Genomic DNA, 18,505 nt, shown 5'->3' with positions numbered 1-18,505 from the left:
TAATGGAATTCCTCAACAGATTTTGTTGCATAGGAAAAAATATTTTTTACTTATAGGAAAATAACAAACTCCCTTACAGAATGATATCTCAAATAAGATATGGTAAATTAGACCTTTAACCAAACCTAAGAAAAACCAGTTGGATAACTGGTTTTGATGAAAATGACCTCCATTTAAGTGCATCAATGCATGAAGAAACAGCAAGACTGTAAGCTATAAAAACAGAAATGGTCTCTATTTTCAAAACCGGACCAAGGCATTTCAAAATCACAAAAACACATATGTACAACCATGAAAAAATAATGTGCTAATCTGAAAAGTAGGAAACAGAGTGAACAAAGACTGTTATGACATCATGACAACAATCAATCAATCAAACTAGAAATTACTTCTAATCTGCATTTGGCAGGCAATATTCTAAATATGAATAATACTGACCACACGCAGACAGGAATATATCTCTTGTGAATAATAAAATACATATCTACAAACATTTATAATAAATAAGCCCAATATATAGAGTTATGTACTGTATCAGAAATATATATGTATTTCTATACATATATATTTTTGTTTGTTTTATGTACATTGGAAGGTGCACTTGCTTTAAATGATGCCGTCGAGGAGATGAGGGGTGCCTACCCAGTCCAGGGTTCTGGGCTCCGAGGCAGCCATGATCATGCACATGAATTGTTTTCCTGTCCGCTTGTCAATCGGGTAGATGGTGGTGGGCGTAAACCTCCTGTTGTTCTCTACGAACTCACAGAGCTGCTGGTATATCTGTGGGTACTCGTGGCGCAGGAACACCCCTCGCATCCTCAGTTCGCGCTGGATGTTTATGAAGCAGATCTCTCGAGCTTTCCTCCCTTCCTCACCTTCTTTATCGATGTCGGCTGTCCCCGGCGGTGGTGTGAGGATTAGCGTTTCCATGTCGTTTTCTTTCTTGTGAACCTTTTTCTCCGGGCTGTAAGAGGCCAGAGCAACCTTGGCATATTTCCTAACAGTTGGGCTTTGAACGCGCGGCGACGGTCCATCTGGCACTTGATCGCCAACGGCGATGGATACATTCAAGAGGAAACATTCGTTGGGATCGTACTCCTTCCCAGCCTCCTGAAGCTCTTTGCAGTATTCCCCCAAGTTTTCTCTGAAGTTGTCTAGTTCTCGGAGTGAAAGATATGTTGGGGACATAAGAAGGCTTTCCAGGCCATACTGAAGGAAGTTTGTTGATGAGCCTGGATTTGGGAATCCTAAAAACAGAACCCCTCTTCCTCGAGACAAGTAGCCCACCTTGGCGATACGAGAGAAGGCTTTGTGGACATCAGCCGTCTCACGGCAGTGCTTGATGATGTGGCGACAAATGCTACCCATGCGTCCGTACAAGCAGCTTTCCTTGTGAACGTCCCAGTGTTCCCTGCGGCAGTTACGAGAGCAGTAGTACGTGTAGCAGCTGTGGCAGGATTTGAAGTACAGACAGGCATTGAATAAGGTCTCAGTCCGCTGACACTTACTGTTGGAGCACATCATAGTGTCGTCTTCGTCAGGACTCTGGTCTGGAGAGCACTCGCTTCTAGTGTTTTCTCCGGTGGGTGTATCTGTGTCTTTGAAAGAATCAGGGGTCATTCTGGTAGATGTGGGTTGTTTATCACAGCAGCCCTCAGATCCTGCCTTTGAATCCTTTCTGGCCAAACATGCTGCTTCCTCTTCATCGATTAGTTTCTTGAGTTGGCCTAGCAGATCTTCACTATGCCTTCTGCCAGAGCCGGGTTTGTAGTCAATGACCAGATCGGCTAAGAGCTCATCGAGCTGCTCGAGACTTTGCTGCAGTGATGAGCTGTGGTGGGTCTTTTCTTTGGTAGAGTCCACTGAGCAAGACATTGTGGCCTCGTGTGTTGCATCCTCTCGGCCTGGCGAAGTTTTGGAGTCAAGCACGTCCCAGCTAGCTGAGCGCCCCTCTGATTTAGTGAGGATTCCTGGTCGAATGTCATTGTCAGTGATGGTGATCTCTGGTGTGACATACCAAAGTTTTCCTGAACCTACACTCTTCCCAGTTTCTGTTGGACTCTTGTCGATGAGGGAGTTCTCGGACAAAGACAGGGCTGCATAGCGTCTTGGCGAAGTAGACAGGTTGACAACTACAGGTTTCGGTTTGTCCTCCGTGGCCGGTTTCTCCTGATCCAGGAGAGTTTCATAGCTACGACCGCGTGGTGCCGCCTGAGGTTGTTCGCGCTCCACTTGTGTGTTGAGGATGTTGTCCCAGGACCTCGAGTATGGCCTCGGCTCCTGGACTGGCCTTGTTGTATCAATGCAAGGGTTAGCGTACCAGGTAGTAGTGAGCACTGCTTCTTGACTGGTTCTGACTCTGGTCGGGGTGACCTGAGAAACGTAAGAGGAAGGATAATGTGAGGAGTATCCAGATACATCAGAGCCATACCAGTCGTCCGACTGGGGCTGGACCACTCGAGCACGTTGACGGCCCTCTGTGTAGTATGCCCTTGCTGGAAAGTGATGCTCCATGGGTGGTGTGTAGGGATCACCTGTGTAAAAAATGCGTGGTGGGGCTGTCTTGATCTGGTATGTCCTTGGGTCGTCACCGTAGAACGTTCTCGCAGGAGGTGTCTGAACAATGTATGACCCTGAATCACTAGGAGTATACTGTTTCTGATAAACCTGTGGCGGATACTGGCTTGGGTCTATTTCGGCAAAATATGGCCTGGCAGGCACAGTATGCACGAGTCGAGTCCTTGGATCCTGCACATACTGGACTTTTGGGTTGACATTTTGGCTGGGAATGCTGAAGTGGTCCTCATGGTAGTAAGTCCTTTCTGGAGGAGGCACAGGGTTAGCATATCTCCCCATGTCCTCTGCATAAAAGAATTTCGTTGGCACATTGGGGCTAGAATGAGCCCTTCTTTCCCTTCTGTAGTACTCCCTCGACTCCCTTGGAGAAGGCATCCGTTGCATTTGTATCTCCACAGGATGCATGTAACTGTTTGGCATACTGTGGGAATACTGGTACGCCTGCTGCCGGTACTCGCCAGTGAAAGACTCTGTCGGGGTTGGGGTCCTAGACAGCGAAAAATGGCGGGGCACCGTAAGACTCCTGCTGTGTCCACTAGTGTACCTCTGCCAAGGTATATCCATCCTGGGCGTTGAATGTTTTCTTCCAGACTGGTGCGCAGCAGCAGCTGCATCGTCTGGCTTGATGTCCACCCTGCACCTGACGTGAGGGCTGGTGGCAGGCTTGTCGGTCCGGCCGTCGTCAAGGCCCCCCTCTGGAGGGAACACTGGAGAGTACCGGCTGGTGTCGGTTTGCTGTGGCTGTAGTTTTATAGGGTGAACCTCGTTCATGAGTGCCCTGGTTGCAGCGAAGGAGCACTCCCTGCGTGGCGAGACCTCAGGCTTCCACTTGGTGTCTCCACGGGGAGACCTCTGGGTCTCTCTTCCCCGTCGGCCGACTGGTGGAGACCCCTCAAAGGACACAGGTGTCAGGCTAGTCTGTGCCCTCGAGGCACTTTTCGACCGTGCCCTCCTCTTTTCTCTCATGTCTGTCACCATGGCCATTTCGCTGGCCATTTCAGCACTGATTTGCTGTGCTGTCAGTCTGTGGTTGTAAAGCTCTGGGGAGGAGAAGCGGTATTGGCCTTGCTGGCGGCCCAAGGCATTCCAGGCTACATCTGGGTGGGCTACGTAGCGGTCAGCCCTCCTGTGTGGGTACTCCATGGAATGGGAGTTTACTTTGGGTCTGTCGAGTGACCCGGCAAGATCAGAACTGCGGCAGTGCCTCTTTTTGCTCTTTTGGTTGCGATTGTCCTCCAGTGTGCTGGCGGGTGGGGAATTACATTGTTCAGAGGAACGGGAGGACTGGGTGTGCGTGGAAAGGGATTTCACTTTTATGTCTTGATACACAGTTGATACCAGTATGTCAGGTGGGTCTGTGCGTGTCATCTTAATGGGACTGCTCTTGTTTTCTCCATTAAATCTTTTTCAGGGGTTTTATACCCTAAGAAAGAAAGAGAAAAAAGAGAAAAGTTTATAAGCTTTGGATTCAGTTGTAACATCAATCAATTACATCAATTACATCATTTTTAGTAAAACAACTTTTGGATATAGGCAAACGTGAATCATTGTTAAAACCATGAAAATAAATAACATTGCATAAAGTTATTAGAATATAAGAATTAGAGGATGACATTTTTCAGGAATTCCTGTGTGTCCCTTCGGTCCCGCGGGATTCCCGCGGGATGGGAGTCCAAATTTTAAAGATGAACGGGAGCGGGCAGGAGTGGGAATAAAGATGAATGGGAGCGGGCAGGAGTGGGAATAAAAATGAACAGGAGCGGGCAGGAGTGGGAATAAAAATGAACGGGAGCGGGAATGCCAAAAATTAGATGATTTCTTTCCATTAAAAAAAGCCTTGCTTTTTTGACGAAACGGGAGTGGGATTGATTTTGTGTGGGAGTGGGTAGGATTGGGAAACTTTCTTTTCAGGAGTGGACGGGATGGGAATTGTTTCTTTTACTCCAGTCCGGGATGGGACGGGATGGGATTTTTTTTCTAGGAGCGGGATGGGACGGGAATGAAAATCCACTCCCGTGTCATGCTGTAATAATAATCAGTATATTACACAACTATATACATACAGTATACATATATTAGTATACATTAATAAGACCGAAGTAGAATCCATTAAGTTCCTTATAAAGAAAAGGAAATGTAAACCCTCTTAACCCTAAAGCGACCGACTGGGGTCACATATTTTCATACACCGTTCCTGCAATTTTCATCAGAAAAACTTGTCCTTCTAGGAGTTTGTCAATACACATGTTGTGCATGTTGTGAATGATTTTTGTGAGATTTGGACCATCTACATAGGATTTATAATCAAAACACCTCTGGGGTCATTTATGACCCCGAGAGGGTCCATGAGATACTCAACATTATAATGTCCATTGTTGTTGTAATTTTCAAACTCTGTTGTTTGTATTTTGTGTCTTTGGGCAGGCCATGGTCAGCAGACCTAAAATATTCACAATATAAACATTTATAGTATTAAAATATAATATATTATATAAATAAATAGGGCACCCCTGCGATAGCCAACGAAGCATATTGTGAGGGCACCCAGATAGCATTTCCTCTGTAATTGCTCCATATTTGTTGATATCATGGCACAGTGGTCCTAGACACATGATGAGAATATGAAATGGAAGTCATCCTGATGAACAAAGAGGGAGGAAACAAGTCATCAGTGTAGAAATCAATGGCGTTTTTAGAATTTTCCTTATTTTATGGCTACACAAAGGCTGAAGCATCAGTTGAATCATTTATTTGCTCACCTTTTCACAGCTACAATGTCCAGAAAAAGTTTCAGAGAAATTTTGAGTGTGCATAAGGTTATATGTTTGAGACATGGTTTTGTCTATGTAAATTACCATATTCTCTGATCTTGTGATTTCATGAACCCAGAAATGTTGAGTACCCTAAAGTTTTATTGCAGAAATGTCATCTATGGGCCTAATGGATAGAATTTAGCTTGGTTTCTCAAAGTTTCACTTTGAGCAATTTCCATAATTAGCATAAATATACTGTATTATTATGGTGAGACTACTACAAGTGAATAGGCAAAAAAAAATGATAGATATCACCATGAAACTTTCTCAGTTGATTACTGGTGATGAGAGAAGAAAAAAATGTATTGGATGTTTTTTGTATTTTGATGTTTACATATGCAAATGAGGGCATACATCATATTTAGCATATACGTATGTAAGTTTGACTATTTTTTAGCAAAACAATAAAATGTTCAAATTCACATTTTTTTTGCTTTAGATGAGGGACAAGTATGTGCAAGATGTAAATAAATTTGAATGAACCCCAAAAAATAATTTATATAGTGGTATTTCTATATACAGTAAACTCCTTGGGGTCATAAATGGTCAGATTAGTCGCAAAAACAGGCCGGTCGCTTGAGGGTTAAACCATATGAAATGTGTTAATGTTCCAAGATGAGTACTACAAGACATTTACATCTAAGGCTCAATACTAATGAGCCACTTCAACTCTGTCCAACATGCTTACATTGAGCAGAACGTACACATTAGATATTTAAAACCACACCATGTCTTTGGCTTTGGCAGATCTGACTTCCTTAACAGCAGACACACAGTTCAAAAGCACACAAAAGACTCACTTACTTAGAGGACCTGAGGCTGAGAGGAATTCACAAACCATGACCAATTTTTCTAGATTACTAGTGAAACCTGAACTAAACTAAGCCTTTGGCTACTATCAACTTTATGGACTGTTAATAGTTTATTACAAGTCAGTTTTGAGGAAAAAGTAGAGCAAATACATGTAATTACTTTCTAATCTCAGCCTAAAAAGACCTTCAGTATAAAATATCTGTGTGCATTACCATTTTTGCCAGAAACCTAAATTTCATGGTCTCTTTGGCATTAACAGATAAATTGATATCTCGCGCCCCAAAGATACATTAGAACACAGGGCAGTTCAGACATTTCATAACAATCGCGTCCTGATCTCAACATGACCCATGATAAACTAACCCCTCAATATTTCTGCCCATCAGCAGCATTTTAATTGTGGTATTTCAGATTTGTTCACCTCAACCATAATTGCTTCCTTGAAAAGCATATTTCGAATGTTTTCTGTGACGTTTGGATGCTTTAAGCTCAAGGTCTAAGCTTACAATTTTGAGTATTATCCAGTACTTATTTCAAGGAGGGTTCAATCAATATGTTATACATTTTTGTGACGTACAGTTCAGTATCAAAGGCGCTAATTTCCATCGTAAGGTGTTTCCTTTCATGGGAAAGTTATCAAAGGATAGTATTTTCCGCATCCCTGTATATGAAAACAAACATCACACTTCCTTTTGCAGTAAAATGCTGATCCTAGCCATATCCCAGCATCTGTAATGGCCTACCTTTAGGTGCAAAAGGTTTTACCATGCAGTCAAGTGACTTATAAAGTCCCAGGATAGATCTCATAGGAGCAGGGCATGCAGTACAAGGCCTGTGAATGTCTGAATAACAGCCTGCCCCCGGCATGAAATCCCCAAAACAACAACTGAACTGACTACAGCAACCGTTTACAAGATGTGGTTATTATCAAATGCAGTTTGCAGAATGTTTTTCTTCAACCAGTTCTCCTGTTCAAGCTTTCTTGTTGCTATGGAAATACATAGAAAACAGTATAAATCCTTTAGATCCAATAGATCTCCTAATAGATCTCCAGCTAAATGATCAAAACCCTGATGACATGCACAGGTTGCAAATTCATCATCATTTCTGGAAGGAGGCCAACAATAATACACAGTGACAAACAGACTTTCAAGTGACACTATTCTGTTTCCTTTCCAACGGTCACAGTAAATATCAAAAGCACTACCTTGAATGTCTCATACAAACTAACGCAGAACTGAACTTGGTCTTTGAGTGTCAGAAATATGCATCCAATTACAATCCATTGGCAATTACAATGTGAATGTAAAGAAGACAGGGTGGGTTTTGAGTGCTACTAAAGACCCATCTGCATGTATTATCTACTGTATCAGACCACAGCTTAAAATTGCACAGCAAAGCAAATTGCAGGGCACAGGCACCACAGTGGTATCATTATCGTCCAACTCATACTAAGGTACGGCGTTGCTAATGGATGCTGTTACCTCAGCAACAGTACAGTATATGACTGTGATCATATAAGAACATATGGCAAGACTTGGCAGAGAGAGAGAGAGAGAGAGAGAGAGAGAGAGAATTCCTCTCTACTTCATGGAGGGGCATAGTAATCCATTGCAAACTTAATCAAGAGTCCCCCCTACAACATGTTTAATCAGCTAAGTTTAGATATGACAAAAGAACACTGGAGTGAGTCACAGCACATCTTCTGAAGTTGGGGTTGAGAGGGAAAAAAGCACAAAAGACAATCTAAAAATATCTTTTTTCCCTTCTGAGTTCTGGGCCATCTTGTCATTTCTAATAGCGCTGGATTTCTTGGGACAGGGCTGTCAGGGACCGAAAGTAATCATATTATTCATTTCCGACAGCCCCTGACATCAAAATACCCAGAATATAGCTAAAAAAAATGTCCCCTCAGGGTGGGACATCACAGAAATTCACACACACTAAACAGTGATGAAATGGTGCGACTTTCACATTAAATATTCAAAGAACTGCTGGCTCGGTTGCGCCTGTAAACTTGCTACTCTGGAAAATAGCAATGGCACGGTTGGTCCCCATGTGACAGTGTAGAGCATTAACAAGTGTATTGTAATCACCTCCTGGACAGTTAAGTGCAATACCCCCACAGTGTCGAGGTGAAGGTTTGCTCACAATAAGTTGGAGGTGGTGGCAGATGCCTCTGCCACGTATACTGTCAGCACAGCCGGAGCCCTGACATCACCCATGCAAGAGGTAAGACGACGTCCTCTTGGGGGACACGGGGGGTGAGTGAGGCACACGCCACACCTGTGCAAGGCCACCTGCATCATAGCAACGTCCCCTTTTGTCGGGGCTCTCCGGGGAGACCACTATATGCTGCCAGATGCCCCAGAATTCCCCTCACCACCACCACCACATCCTTGTGTCTGTCTTCCTCTCACATCCCCCCGGCACCAGCCCACTGCACTTATGACAGAAGTAGTGCTTACCACAACAGACGTGTGCCCAGGTTCACCACCACATCCTTATGTCTGGCTTACACTCATGCCCCCAGCCCACGGCACTTATGACAGAGCTAGTGCTTACCATAACAGACATGTGGCCGTCTGTGCACCAAACACAAACCAGCTGACCAGCATTGCGCATCTGCAAGACCTCGTGGCGACCCACACATCAAACAGGCCCAGCTGATTGTGATTCCAGACTCGTGAGTGAAGAAACTGAGGGAAGACTGGCTGTGAAACCACAGACTTATACTCCATTCTGTTGTGCATAACTGAGTAAAACAGCTATTTTCTTTAACTATTTTTGGGGGCTTTTTGGGCTTTATTATTATAGGACAGTGTGAGAGTAGACAGGAAACGATTGGGAGAGAGAGATGGGGCAGGGCCAGGAAATGACCCCGGACAGATTTGAACCGGGGTCCCCATGGGCAATGTAAGCCCAAATGTGGGGGGCTTAGCGCGCTGCGCCACAGCGCCCCCGCCACAGTGCCCCCCAAAACAGCTATTTTCTACAGTCAAATGTCATTAGTTACACAAACATCCTTACTGTACATGTGGAGCAGAGAGCAGAGCAGAGTAGTGAGACTATGTTTCCTGACTGCATCACCAAATGAGAGGGAGGAACCTTGAGACTCCAGAGGGGGAGGAGTCTTGTCACACCCCTGGTTGTCATATGCTAATGCAGATCCTGCTCCCTTACAAACATCCTGTCCCAAGACGCTTACGCACCAAGTCTCAGTTGGCACCTTCCCCGTGATCTTCCCCTGATCACACGACAGCCAGTGTGCGTGTATGTACATAACAACAACAAGACACTTCCTCTGTGCTGAGCTGAGACTGTAATCCAAGACCATGACCAAACAAAAAGAAAGCGACAGAAGGATAATAAAAGAAAAAACATGATGCTGCTCATTTCCAACAGCCCTAAACGGTGTGCTGTCTGGACGGGGATTGCGGTTGCGATGCCATAGTGGCCCTGCATGCCATGTTGCCGCAGGGGGAGACGAGACTTGCCAGGCAGGCCTAATAGGATTAGCCCCTTCACTGTTTGGCAATCAGCTCAGCAGAAGTGCAAAAGGGGGGAAAAGCGAAGCGAGGAGACATTTTCGGGACTTTTCAGCAGAACAGGGGACTTGTGATGAGAGCACGGTCTGTGAGTCACAGTGCTACCGTATGGGTACGTGTGCTGCGCTCTCGATCTGTGGCCCCTTGAGGCAAGCTCGGCTCGCCGTGTCGAACCTCCCTGCTTTTATTTCTCTCCAGCCAAGCACCAGAGTGCTATTTGCTCTTTTAGAGTTGCAAGTCATGCAAAAGTGAACAGAGAAAACTGGCTACTTTTTTTTGCAAGCTGGCACTCTGTCAAGTCAAGCACAAAAGCGTTACGTTTTCTCCTGGCTAATAAACAACTTTCTATTTATTCCCTCTCAGTTTAAAATTATTTTTGAGAGCCCTCATTTGTTCATGTGAAAGACAAAAATACTGTTTGTCTAAGAAAAGGCTGCTTCATTCCAGATTCTCTTCTTTCTCTTAAAGGATAACACGGCATTTTAAAATGCAGCCAAACAGATTGCTGCTGCTCGGCACTCCTTAGCCTAGATCCACATTTGCATTTTCAAAACCCATCCGTATATCTGTGCTGCTGCTGCTGCTGCTGCTACTTCTGCAGTGGGGGCAAGTGTTGCCAACGTCATCACTGAAGCTACTGTTAAAGACAGTCAGTTCCCCTGTGCCATGTGTTGAGATGCTGCATGATGTGACTTCTGGTGCTGCCAGCTGGGCCACTACGTTGACCCTTTTAACCTGTGCAGCCCCTACAGATGGGTGTGAATTATTTAATAGGACTGGGGAGTTGCATCTTTGCAGAGCGTGCACCGCCTCCAGTCTTTCCATTGAATACCCTCCACTGTCTCCAACACACATCAAACATAAGGTACCTTCTTACGGAGCTGGCATTAGACATTTATCAGTCAAGTTAGTCAATTTACATGTGTATAGTGTCCATTTTGTACCACCATTTTTCAAATAGTGTACGGTATATGATATTATAGTGTTTTCTTAAGGAAGTCTAAGGACGCTTTAATTGTTTACTCTTTTATTGTCACATGGACTGTATGGACCTGGACCACTATGTATGTTATGTCTTGCAATGTATGTATCTTGTAGTGCTGCAATATACGGTATGTGTCTTGTGTTCAGAATTTCCCCCAGCACTTTATTGTTAAGGCACCGACCTCGGCAACAAACACCTACCACCTTCACTAAGTCCTCTGACAAGATAAAGATTTTGGTTTGGGAATGTGATTTTTAGATTTGAGTCACCAAAAATGTTAATTTGGGTTTTCATATCATATCTCTTATGACACTGCACAGCATAGTCTTTGCAATGAAGATAATGAAGTGTCTCTGATGTCGCCTAACCCCCCACCACCTTGACTGACAAAAATTCTGTGGGAACACTGGTATTTTGTGTAAGCTGGTAGACACTTAAATGTCTTTCGTGATAAAAAAGGAACTCTACTGTACTGTACTACTCTACTATGTCTGTCAAGCCATCGGAAACTAGTTTTATTTTTGAGACTTTGCAAATGACATTGGCCTTTTAACCTTGTTAGACTGAGCACTACCTAAACCCATTAGAACAGGCATTTTGCGCACGAGTGCTGAGCTACAGATGATTTTGCCAATCCTAAAGCGACTCATTGAGCACAGATGGACAAAAAATGTGTTCAAAAACCAGTAATGCTCTCAAGCCCTCCGCTTTGCTGGACCTGTGATAGCCATGAGAGAGAACATTTGGACAAGACTGTTGGCCCATGACACCCCTCCCTGGGAGGAGAGCATTTATGGCCGGTCTGAACTCTCCGGTGTCCTAAAGGGGTGATAATGAGAGCTTAACAAATCTAGTGGCTCATCATTTCCCACGTCCCACCCGTGAATGAGGAGGAGTGCTATGATCATGTGAATGGACAGATCTTCTACAGTAAAGGAAGAAACAATAACAGCCGAAATGCTCACGCTCCCTTTTGTGACTCACGGGTTGAGCGTTCATACTTTCTTGAGTCAGTATTCACTGGACAGTCTGTGGTAATCCGTGGCCCCAATGCAAACACAAATCCTTCCTTCATGTGTAACGAGTGGGGGCATCAAAAGAGCCCATTCTGCGGCCTGCCACTCCATGAATGTTTGTCTAATTAGTCTGCCTGTGCCAGACCAACAATGGGCATATTTTCAGCACAATGAATAAACCCATGACAATAAAATATCAACTCAATAATACCATCTACGGATGCCAGTTATAATTGTCCTGTATACAATACATAATCCAGACAGACAAAAACACCCTTTTACAGACACACAGGCTGTGTGATCTGAAGGATGGGAAAGTGGGTGAAGAGGAGGGCAACAGTAACCCAACCATGCTAGTCTAGTCCGTTTCAAACACAGTAAAAAGCCATTTATTTGGCCACCAAGGAAATAAACCCATGTCTTCAACCCTGTCTTACTTTTTCAGGACTTTACAAAACCACTACAACCTCCATACTCAGATACAGACCCTTTGTGGACTGCTGGAGATAGTAACGTAACAACTTTAATACAATATATGCATTTCAATTAGAACTCTCCAACTGTCTATACACTGAACATAAACTGCCAAAACTCTTGCACATAGAGAGCCTGTGTGATACTTAGGGAATGGGAAAGAGGGCAAAGGGGGAGCTAAGAGCTACCACCACTGAGACCAATAGCATGCCAAGGCAGAGCGAAGCTGTGTCATTCACTCCATAAAATGGTGATGACAGGCACCATACTAATGTCCCACTATTGGCATCCTCATGGGAGCTCGGTCCACAGGACCATCTGTTAAGGTCTGTGATCTGGCAACGGCAGCCCACGCGCAGAACACACATGCACACGTGCTCACTCACTCACTCACTCACTCTCACACACACACACACACACACACACACACACACACACACACACACACACACACACACACACACACACACACACACACACACACACACACACACACACACACACACACACACACACACACACACACACACACACACACACACACACACACACACACACACACCTTTAAGACTAGTTCCTTACAGCATTTTTTTGTTATAGAGATTTTATGTTGCGCATTATAACGGCATTATTTTAGCTTGTTTATAGTGACTAATAATGTATCATGGCCCTGAAACATGCCTTTATCCTAACCCACATGTGTCATAGTTAATTAGGGGACCATTGCGTTTGCATGTATGGTATGAGTCAAGCATGAAATGAATTCTAATACAACTCCCTCTGGCATGATGCAAATAAATGCTGTAAACAATGTTTAAAAATGATTGCCCAATGTGGTCTTTGTTGTGTTCCATTCCAAAGAACAAAATGGTGAAATTCTTTGCTATATTCAAATTGCAGTTTGGCTATATTCGAATTCCAAGCCACATACTAACATTAAAGGATAACTTATCTTCCATTCCAGAATACTGGATGTGGTTGAGGAGGACCATATGCAATTATTGGTCTCAGTGAAACCAAATGAGTCCTCTGCTTGCAACCAGAAAACGTTGGTGAATATTTTGCCTGCTAAAAGCGCAAGCGCTCTGTTTTTACATAGCCAGGTGAAATGTGATCTGTCTCAGCGTGCTGCTGCATGGCCTGCCAGCTTGTGTGACACTAACGCTTGGCTGAGAGAGTCTTAATTGCTAATGCAACAACAGTTATCGCTGAGGCTTGTCTTGTTGTCTTCATGAAAAGCTCATGCATAACAGGCACGTTCCTCTCTCATAGCCACCACAGGAAATTCAATTAAACAAGATAAAGACCTCCATACTAGTGCTGTAGTAGCCATCCATTAGCTTTGACAGCTGCCCTCCCATCCATCCATACAGGACCAGGCCTGCCTGGTGTCTGCTTGCCCCCCACTCACTCAAGCGGGACCACTAATCAAGTTGACATCTGCCAGACGTTATTATCACGGTACAGGTTTAATGCTTTTATGATCATCTGACCTTTGGCCCTTAATCCGTGCGCTCTCTACTATAATCTCATAACACACACCATAGATTCAGATTATCACCAGTCATAACCAGCATCTTAAAAAAAATAAAAAATCTGATCCAGTACTTTAACGAACCCAATTGTTCTTCCCCTTCACACAATCATCTGTTTTTCTTTGCTTTGTTTGTGCATGCTCAGACGTAGAACATTAATTTGTCTAAGTCTGTTTCATAAATCGAAATTACAATGAGAGGTAGGCCGACTATCAGCATTCTTACAAGAAAAATAACCCACTTTAATAGCCCAATCACGCTAGCCTAGTAGTCCAATTCAAAACCAGTAAAAAAAACCAACTTTTTGATCATATACAGAAATTAGCCCATTCCTTTAACGGTGTTTCTTTTGGAGGGCCCTCCAGAGCCACTTCACTCCATCCTGCGTGCCCCTCCCTTGCTGCATCAGAAGACAGTCGGAGAGCATGGCGGCATGAAGTGGTAGATGGATGGCCCAATCATCTGCGATTAGTCTCTCTCTCTCCCTCTCCACTCTTCTTTTTCCACTTCCCTCCTCATCTGCTGACTAGTCGTGTTAAATCCACTGGCATCCGATTCATCCTGCCAGCACTCTGACCTGTTTATGGCTGCGTCTTGGTCTGATGTCTGCACTGTCATTCTCACACTGACCCCCCCAATCCTTAATCTCTCTAATCCACTCTCACCACAGGATCCAACATGCCGTAATTTAATAGTATACACTGCAGTGCCATGGCGGGGAATAAGGACACTCACTCCACAACCTCTTCCCGTCTCTTTTTCCAACCTTATTTTCGTCGTAAAAAAGAGCAGGCATATCCATGAACCGAATAGACAGCATCCAATATAAATGGATGATTTAAAATGTCAGATAGTTGAAATATGGTAATGCGCTATCAAGGTTAAACATTAAATAAGACTCCAATTCCATCTTAATCCCAAGTGAAATTGCCAGTACTCTTTCACAGTATATGCCAAGGGTAGTACAATACTACAAAGATTTTTAGCTGCTTGTAGCAACTCTCCACTATTAGTCCGTGAGCTGCGGCCTCAAAATATGGAAACTGTTATTGAAAAGGTGGCAAAGGCCACCATACCTTTTCTGAAAGCTTGGGCAGTCCATCACACTGCTGGTCTGTTTGCTTTTTGGAAAGATTGATTGTGGACATTGTTCATGTGAAGTGAAATCTGAAAGCCCAAATGGGAAACTCCAACTCCTATTGTCATTGTGACACAGAACTCCACAGCACACAAGTGTTCACGGCACACTGCACACAAATTGCATGTATGCCTCGCTCGTACAAGGGGGCAGCCCCCAATGGCGGCAGAAGGGTCTGAAATGTCTGCCCAAAATGTTTGCACTTCTTCGTTGTTCCTTGTCACAATTGGTTTTGATTGTGAATATTTTTTTTTCGAGATTGGGCTAGCCCATACTTTCTGTTATACTGCACAACATTCCGGTACGTTGTCTGGTCAAGTTGGCTATCTCTGATATTCCAAACCTTCCCAGGATTCAGAGCCAATTAAATTTGAGCATGTCAAACACCTTGATGGGCCAGGTTTAAGGCTAGTTCTGTCATTGGCTCAGCTGGTAGCTAATTCAGAGAGAAGAGTGACCTAAATGATTGTAACATCAACCAACAGCATACAGAGCCATTTCCTAGAAATTGGTGGTGAAACCTGTCTTATGAGAATGGGGTACAATGCATCTGGGCCAGACTGCTTGCAGAGCTGTAGTTGATTTGCCAGGCTAGTTATGAGACCATGCATTTAAGAAACATCTCCATTGATTGATTGATTGATTGATTGATTGATTGATTGATTGATTGATTGGTTGGTTGATTGATTGGTTGCTTAGATGATTTATTGGGTTGTTTTGCATTTCTTTCTCTTTTTGTTTTCTTTTCTCTAAACGCTACTGAATCAAAAGAGCTTTATCATTGGAAACAAGAACCTGCAAAAACTGGAGCAAACATCCATTTTATTTTGTAATAAGTTCTTTTTGTAAGCGCAAACAAAACACAACAAACAACTGCCTGCAATTTCTTCATGTTTGAACAAACTCAGACATTACAGTTTATTCTCAGCTCCCAGTGCTAACACTAAAGACCTCAGCATGAAGCAGTTAACCACAGCACCCACTCCTTAGTCTCTCCATCATCAGACAGCAGCAGCATGCCCCTAGGCGGTGTGTGTGTGTGTGTGTGTGTGTGTGTGTGTGTGTGTGTGTGTGTGTGTGTGTGTGTGTGTGTGTGTGTGTGCGTGTGTGCGTGTGTGCATGTTACTGAGTGAGTATGTGTGTGTGCGTGAGTGGGTGGGAGGTTGAAGTCCCATCCCTCAGTGTGTCGCAGGAGGTTTCCCCTGCCCTACACGCCTGTCCTGTCCCCACCCTACCCTTCTCCTCTAACTCCCCACTCACCACCCACCCTTTTATTCTCTCAGCCCCCCAAAAGCACAACTACTTCCCCACAGACGATGCAGCTGGTTGTGTGTGTGTGAATCACACCACTATACTTTTTACTACATAGGCACTACATGCATCGTAGGCAGGGACACCATCACCATGCTCTCTCTCTCTCTCTCGCTCACTCTCTCTCTCTCTGTGCCACTCAGCCGGTCACCGGCGGCCTGGCCGGCCTGCTCCACTGCCAGCGGAGAGAGGGAGCGAGCCGGAGCTTTGTTGCTGCTTCGTGACCCATATCATCACGGCTAAAAAAAGGGGGACACGGTCGCTGAGGGCGACACTTCAAAAGCTCTCATCTGTGCTGTATGATTGAGAGAGAGAGAGAGAGAGAGAGAGAGAGAAAGAGAGAGAGCGGAAAGCAGAAAGTGAGGGAGAAGGAGAGAGGGATGGAGAGAGAGAGAGAGAGCCCTGAGCTCCCATGGTCCTTCATAAAAACCAGAGAGAGAGAGGAAATGGACTAAAAATATCGTCTCGCGTCTGTGTTCGGCGCTCAGCAGTGCCATATGCTTTCAGGGCAAGGCTGGCTTCATGGGGCTGGGTCGATACTGATCCTATCACAGGCCTCTGCAGTGCCAGTGTAGGCTATAGCTGTACAGTACTGGCTCGATGCAGACAGCAGTGGGGGTGCCTTTCCCAAACACTTCTCAGGTGCAACTTATACTTGTCTGCTGTTGCTACAGCATTGATTTTGACATTGAAAATGCGAGCTTGGCCCTTATGGTGTGGTATGACATGAGGCTTAATCTGGGTGAGGACATTGTCAACCCTGGGTAAAACGTATTGAGTAAGGTTATTCATTTCAGCTAATGGCAATTTCATGAGGCAATTCAATGTGGGGAAAAATGTCAAGACAAACGCCATTTTCATACGAATGCAAAAGTAAGTCACTAGATCAGATAGTTGGTCAGGTTAACAAACAGGTGACTCATACCCCAAGAAGTCCTTCAGATTGTAAAGCTTGCTATTTTTAGTCTACTATAAACTACAGGTGAAGATCACGCGATGAAATGAAAGCGAGTGATGCATGTTCGAGTAGATCTATACCAGGCATCTCGCCTCCTCCACATCAATGCGCTCTCAAAGCATGACGTATACTCCCTCAGCATCCTTGACCACGTGACTCGCGCGAGCCATTTCATCACGCTCGGTTTGAGGTTAATCTAGTTGTAACACTGGGATGCCCACAGAAGTGTGTTTTCCCTGTTCTACTATCACGTGATCTCTAGTATTGCAGTTAACAGACAAGCGAATCTTCAAAGAAGCGTGCGTCGAACGATCCATCATTTTCTTGAGCACCTATTACCCCGGCAAAGCCAACTAGCTTACATGCAAGCGTGACTCGTACAAATGCGCGTTAAAGGTGTGTACTAAGTCAGTTCTGCAGTATAGCCGCGAGAGACATCTCAGTATTAACTGTGCAACCAAATAATGCATACATTCTACAGAAAACATTAGTACCGGTGCAGCACACGCGCTGGAGCAATGACTTGCGCAGCACATTCATTCGTGATAGGGCAGAGCTTTGACAGATGTGCGCACCTCTCCTAAACTACCAAAAGTAATTTCATTAGCATCGACAAAGAACGCGTAAAATAACTGCATTTTGCTCAGCACACTTGGGTGTCCTCATGTTCTCCCCAAGTGACCGGTCTCCTGCCATTAGAATGTTTAAAAAGAGGTTTCCCATAACTGAAATTTAGCTTGGCAATGACAGAATAACAAGGATGTACATATGATGTTCATGTCGATTCGGATAAACGCTTACCGTGTCGTTCCAATCACCATACATATATCCATGCTTCAAATACAAGCAGTGGCGATACTGTGCTTTGTGATAGGCGAGATGTTGCATTGTATGAGTCAAAAACCCGTTTGTAAATCCGTCTTATCGGTCAACCATGTCGTCCTCCGCGCCTCATCCCTCTGCTGTGCGCTTGTTTCGCACTGCATACGTCGGGTTACTACCCGCTCTCCCCGGCTTACGGTGCTTCCAATGCGTCTAATATGCATTTAAAAGGGGCGTGCCAAATGGGAGTGAGGGAGAGCGAGAGAGAGAGATGGTTCTCATCATACATGATGCACACTATGGGTTATACTTTCCAGGTTCTCACGGTACAGAAATGTCCATATCCTAGATTTTATAAACCCATTCCACGAGTCATGTCGCATAAGACAAGTTGCTGCGAGTGATGACTTGATTCGCAAGATGTGTAACATGTTTCATCTTAAATTATTTATAGATGCAAGATGCAAGACGTGGCATTCGTGGCCACGGGGAAGGAGAGAAAAGATTAGAATAGC

The 18,505-nt window shown here is 44.5% G+C and overlaps 1 protein-coding gene across 1 annotated transcript; it reads right to left on the bottom strand.

Annotated features, from left to right (window-relative positions):
* Nucleotides 1-76: 76 nt before the first annotated feature.
* On the bottom strand, nucleotides 77-18,180 carry ajm1 (apical junction component 1 homolog). Its single transcript, XM_063211417.1, has 2 exons — nucleotides 17,970-18,180; nucleotides 77-4,000 (listed from the first exon to the last, which is right to left on the bottom strand). Exon 2 carries the CDS (start codon nucleotides 3,943-3,945, stop codon nucleotides 607-609), a length of 3,339 nt encoding a protein of 1,112 aa, XP_063067487.1. The 5' UTR covers nucleotides 3,946-4,000; nucleotides 17,970-18,180; the 3' UTR covers nucleotides 77-606.
* Nucleotides 18,181-18,505: the final 325 nt, after the last annotated feature.

Source organism: Engraulis encrasicolus, chromosome 11 (genome assembly GCF_034702125.1).
Source record: "Engraulis encrasicolus isolate BLACKSEA-1 chromosome 11, IST_EnEncr_1.0, whole genome shotgun sequence".
Classification (NCBI taxonomy): domain Eukaryota; kingdom Metazoa; phylum Chordata; class Actinopteri; order Clupeiformes; family Engraulidae; genus Engraulis; species Engraulis encrasicolus.
Note: the sequence above shows the minus strand (reverse complement) of the source record. Positions and strands in the feature narration are given on the sequence as shown.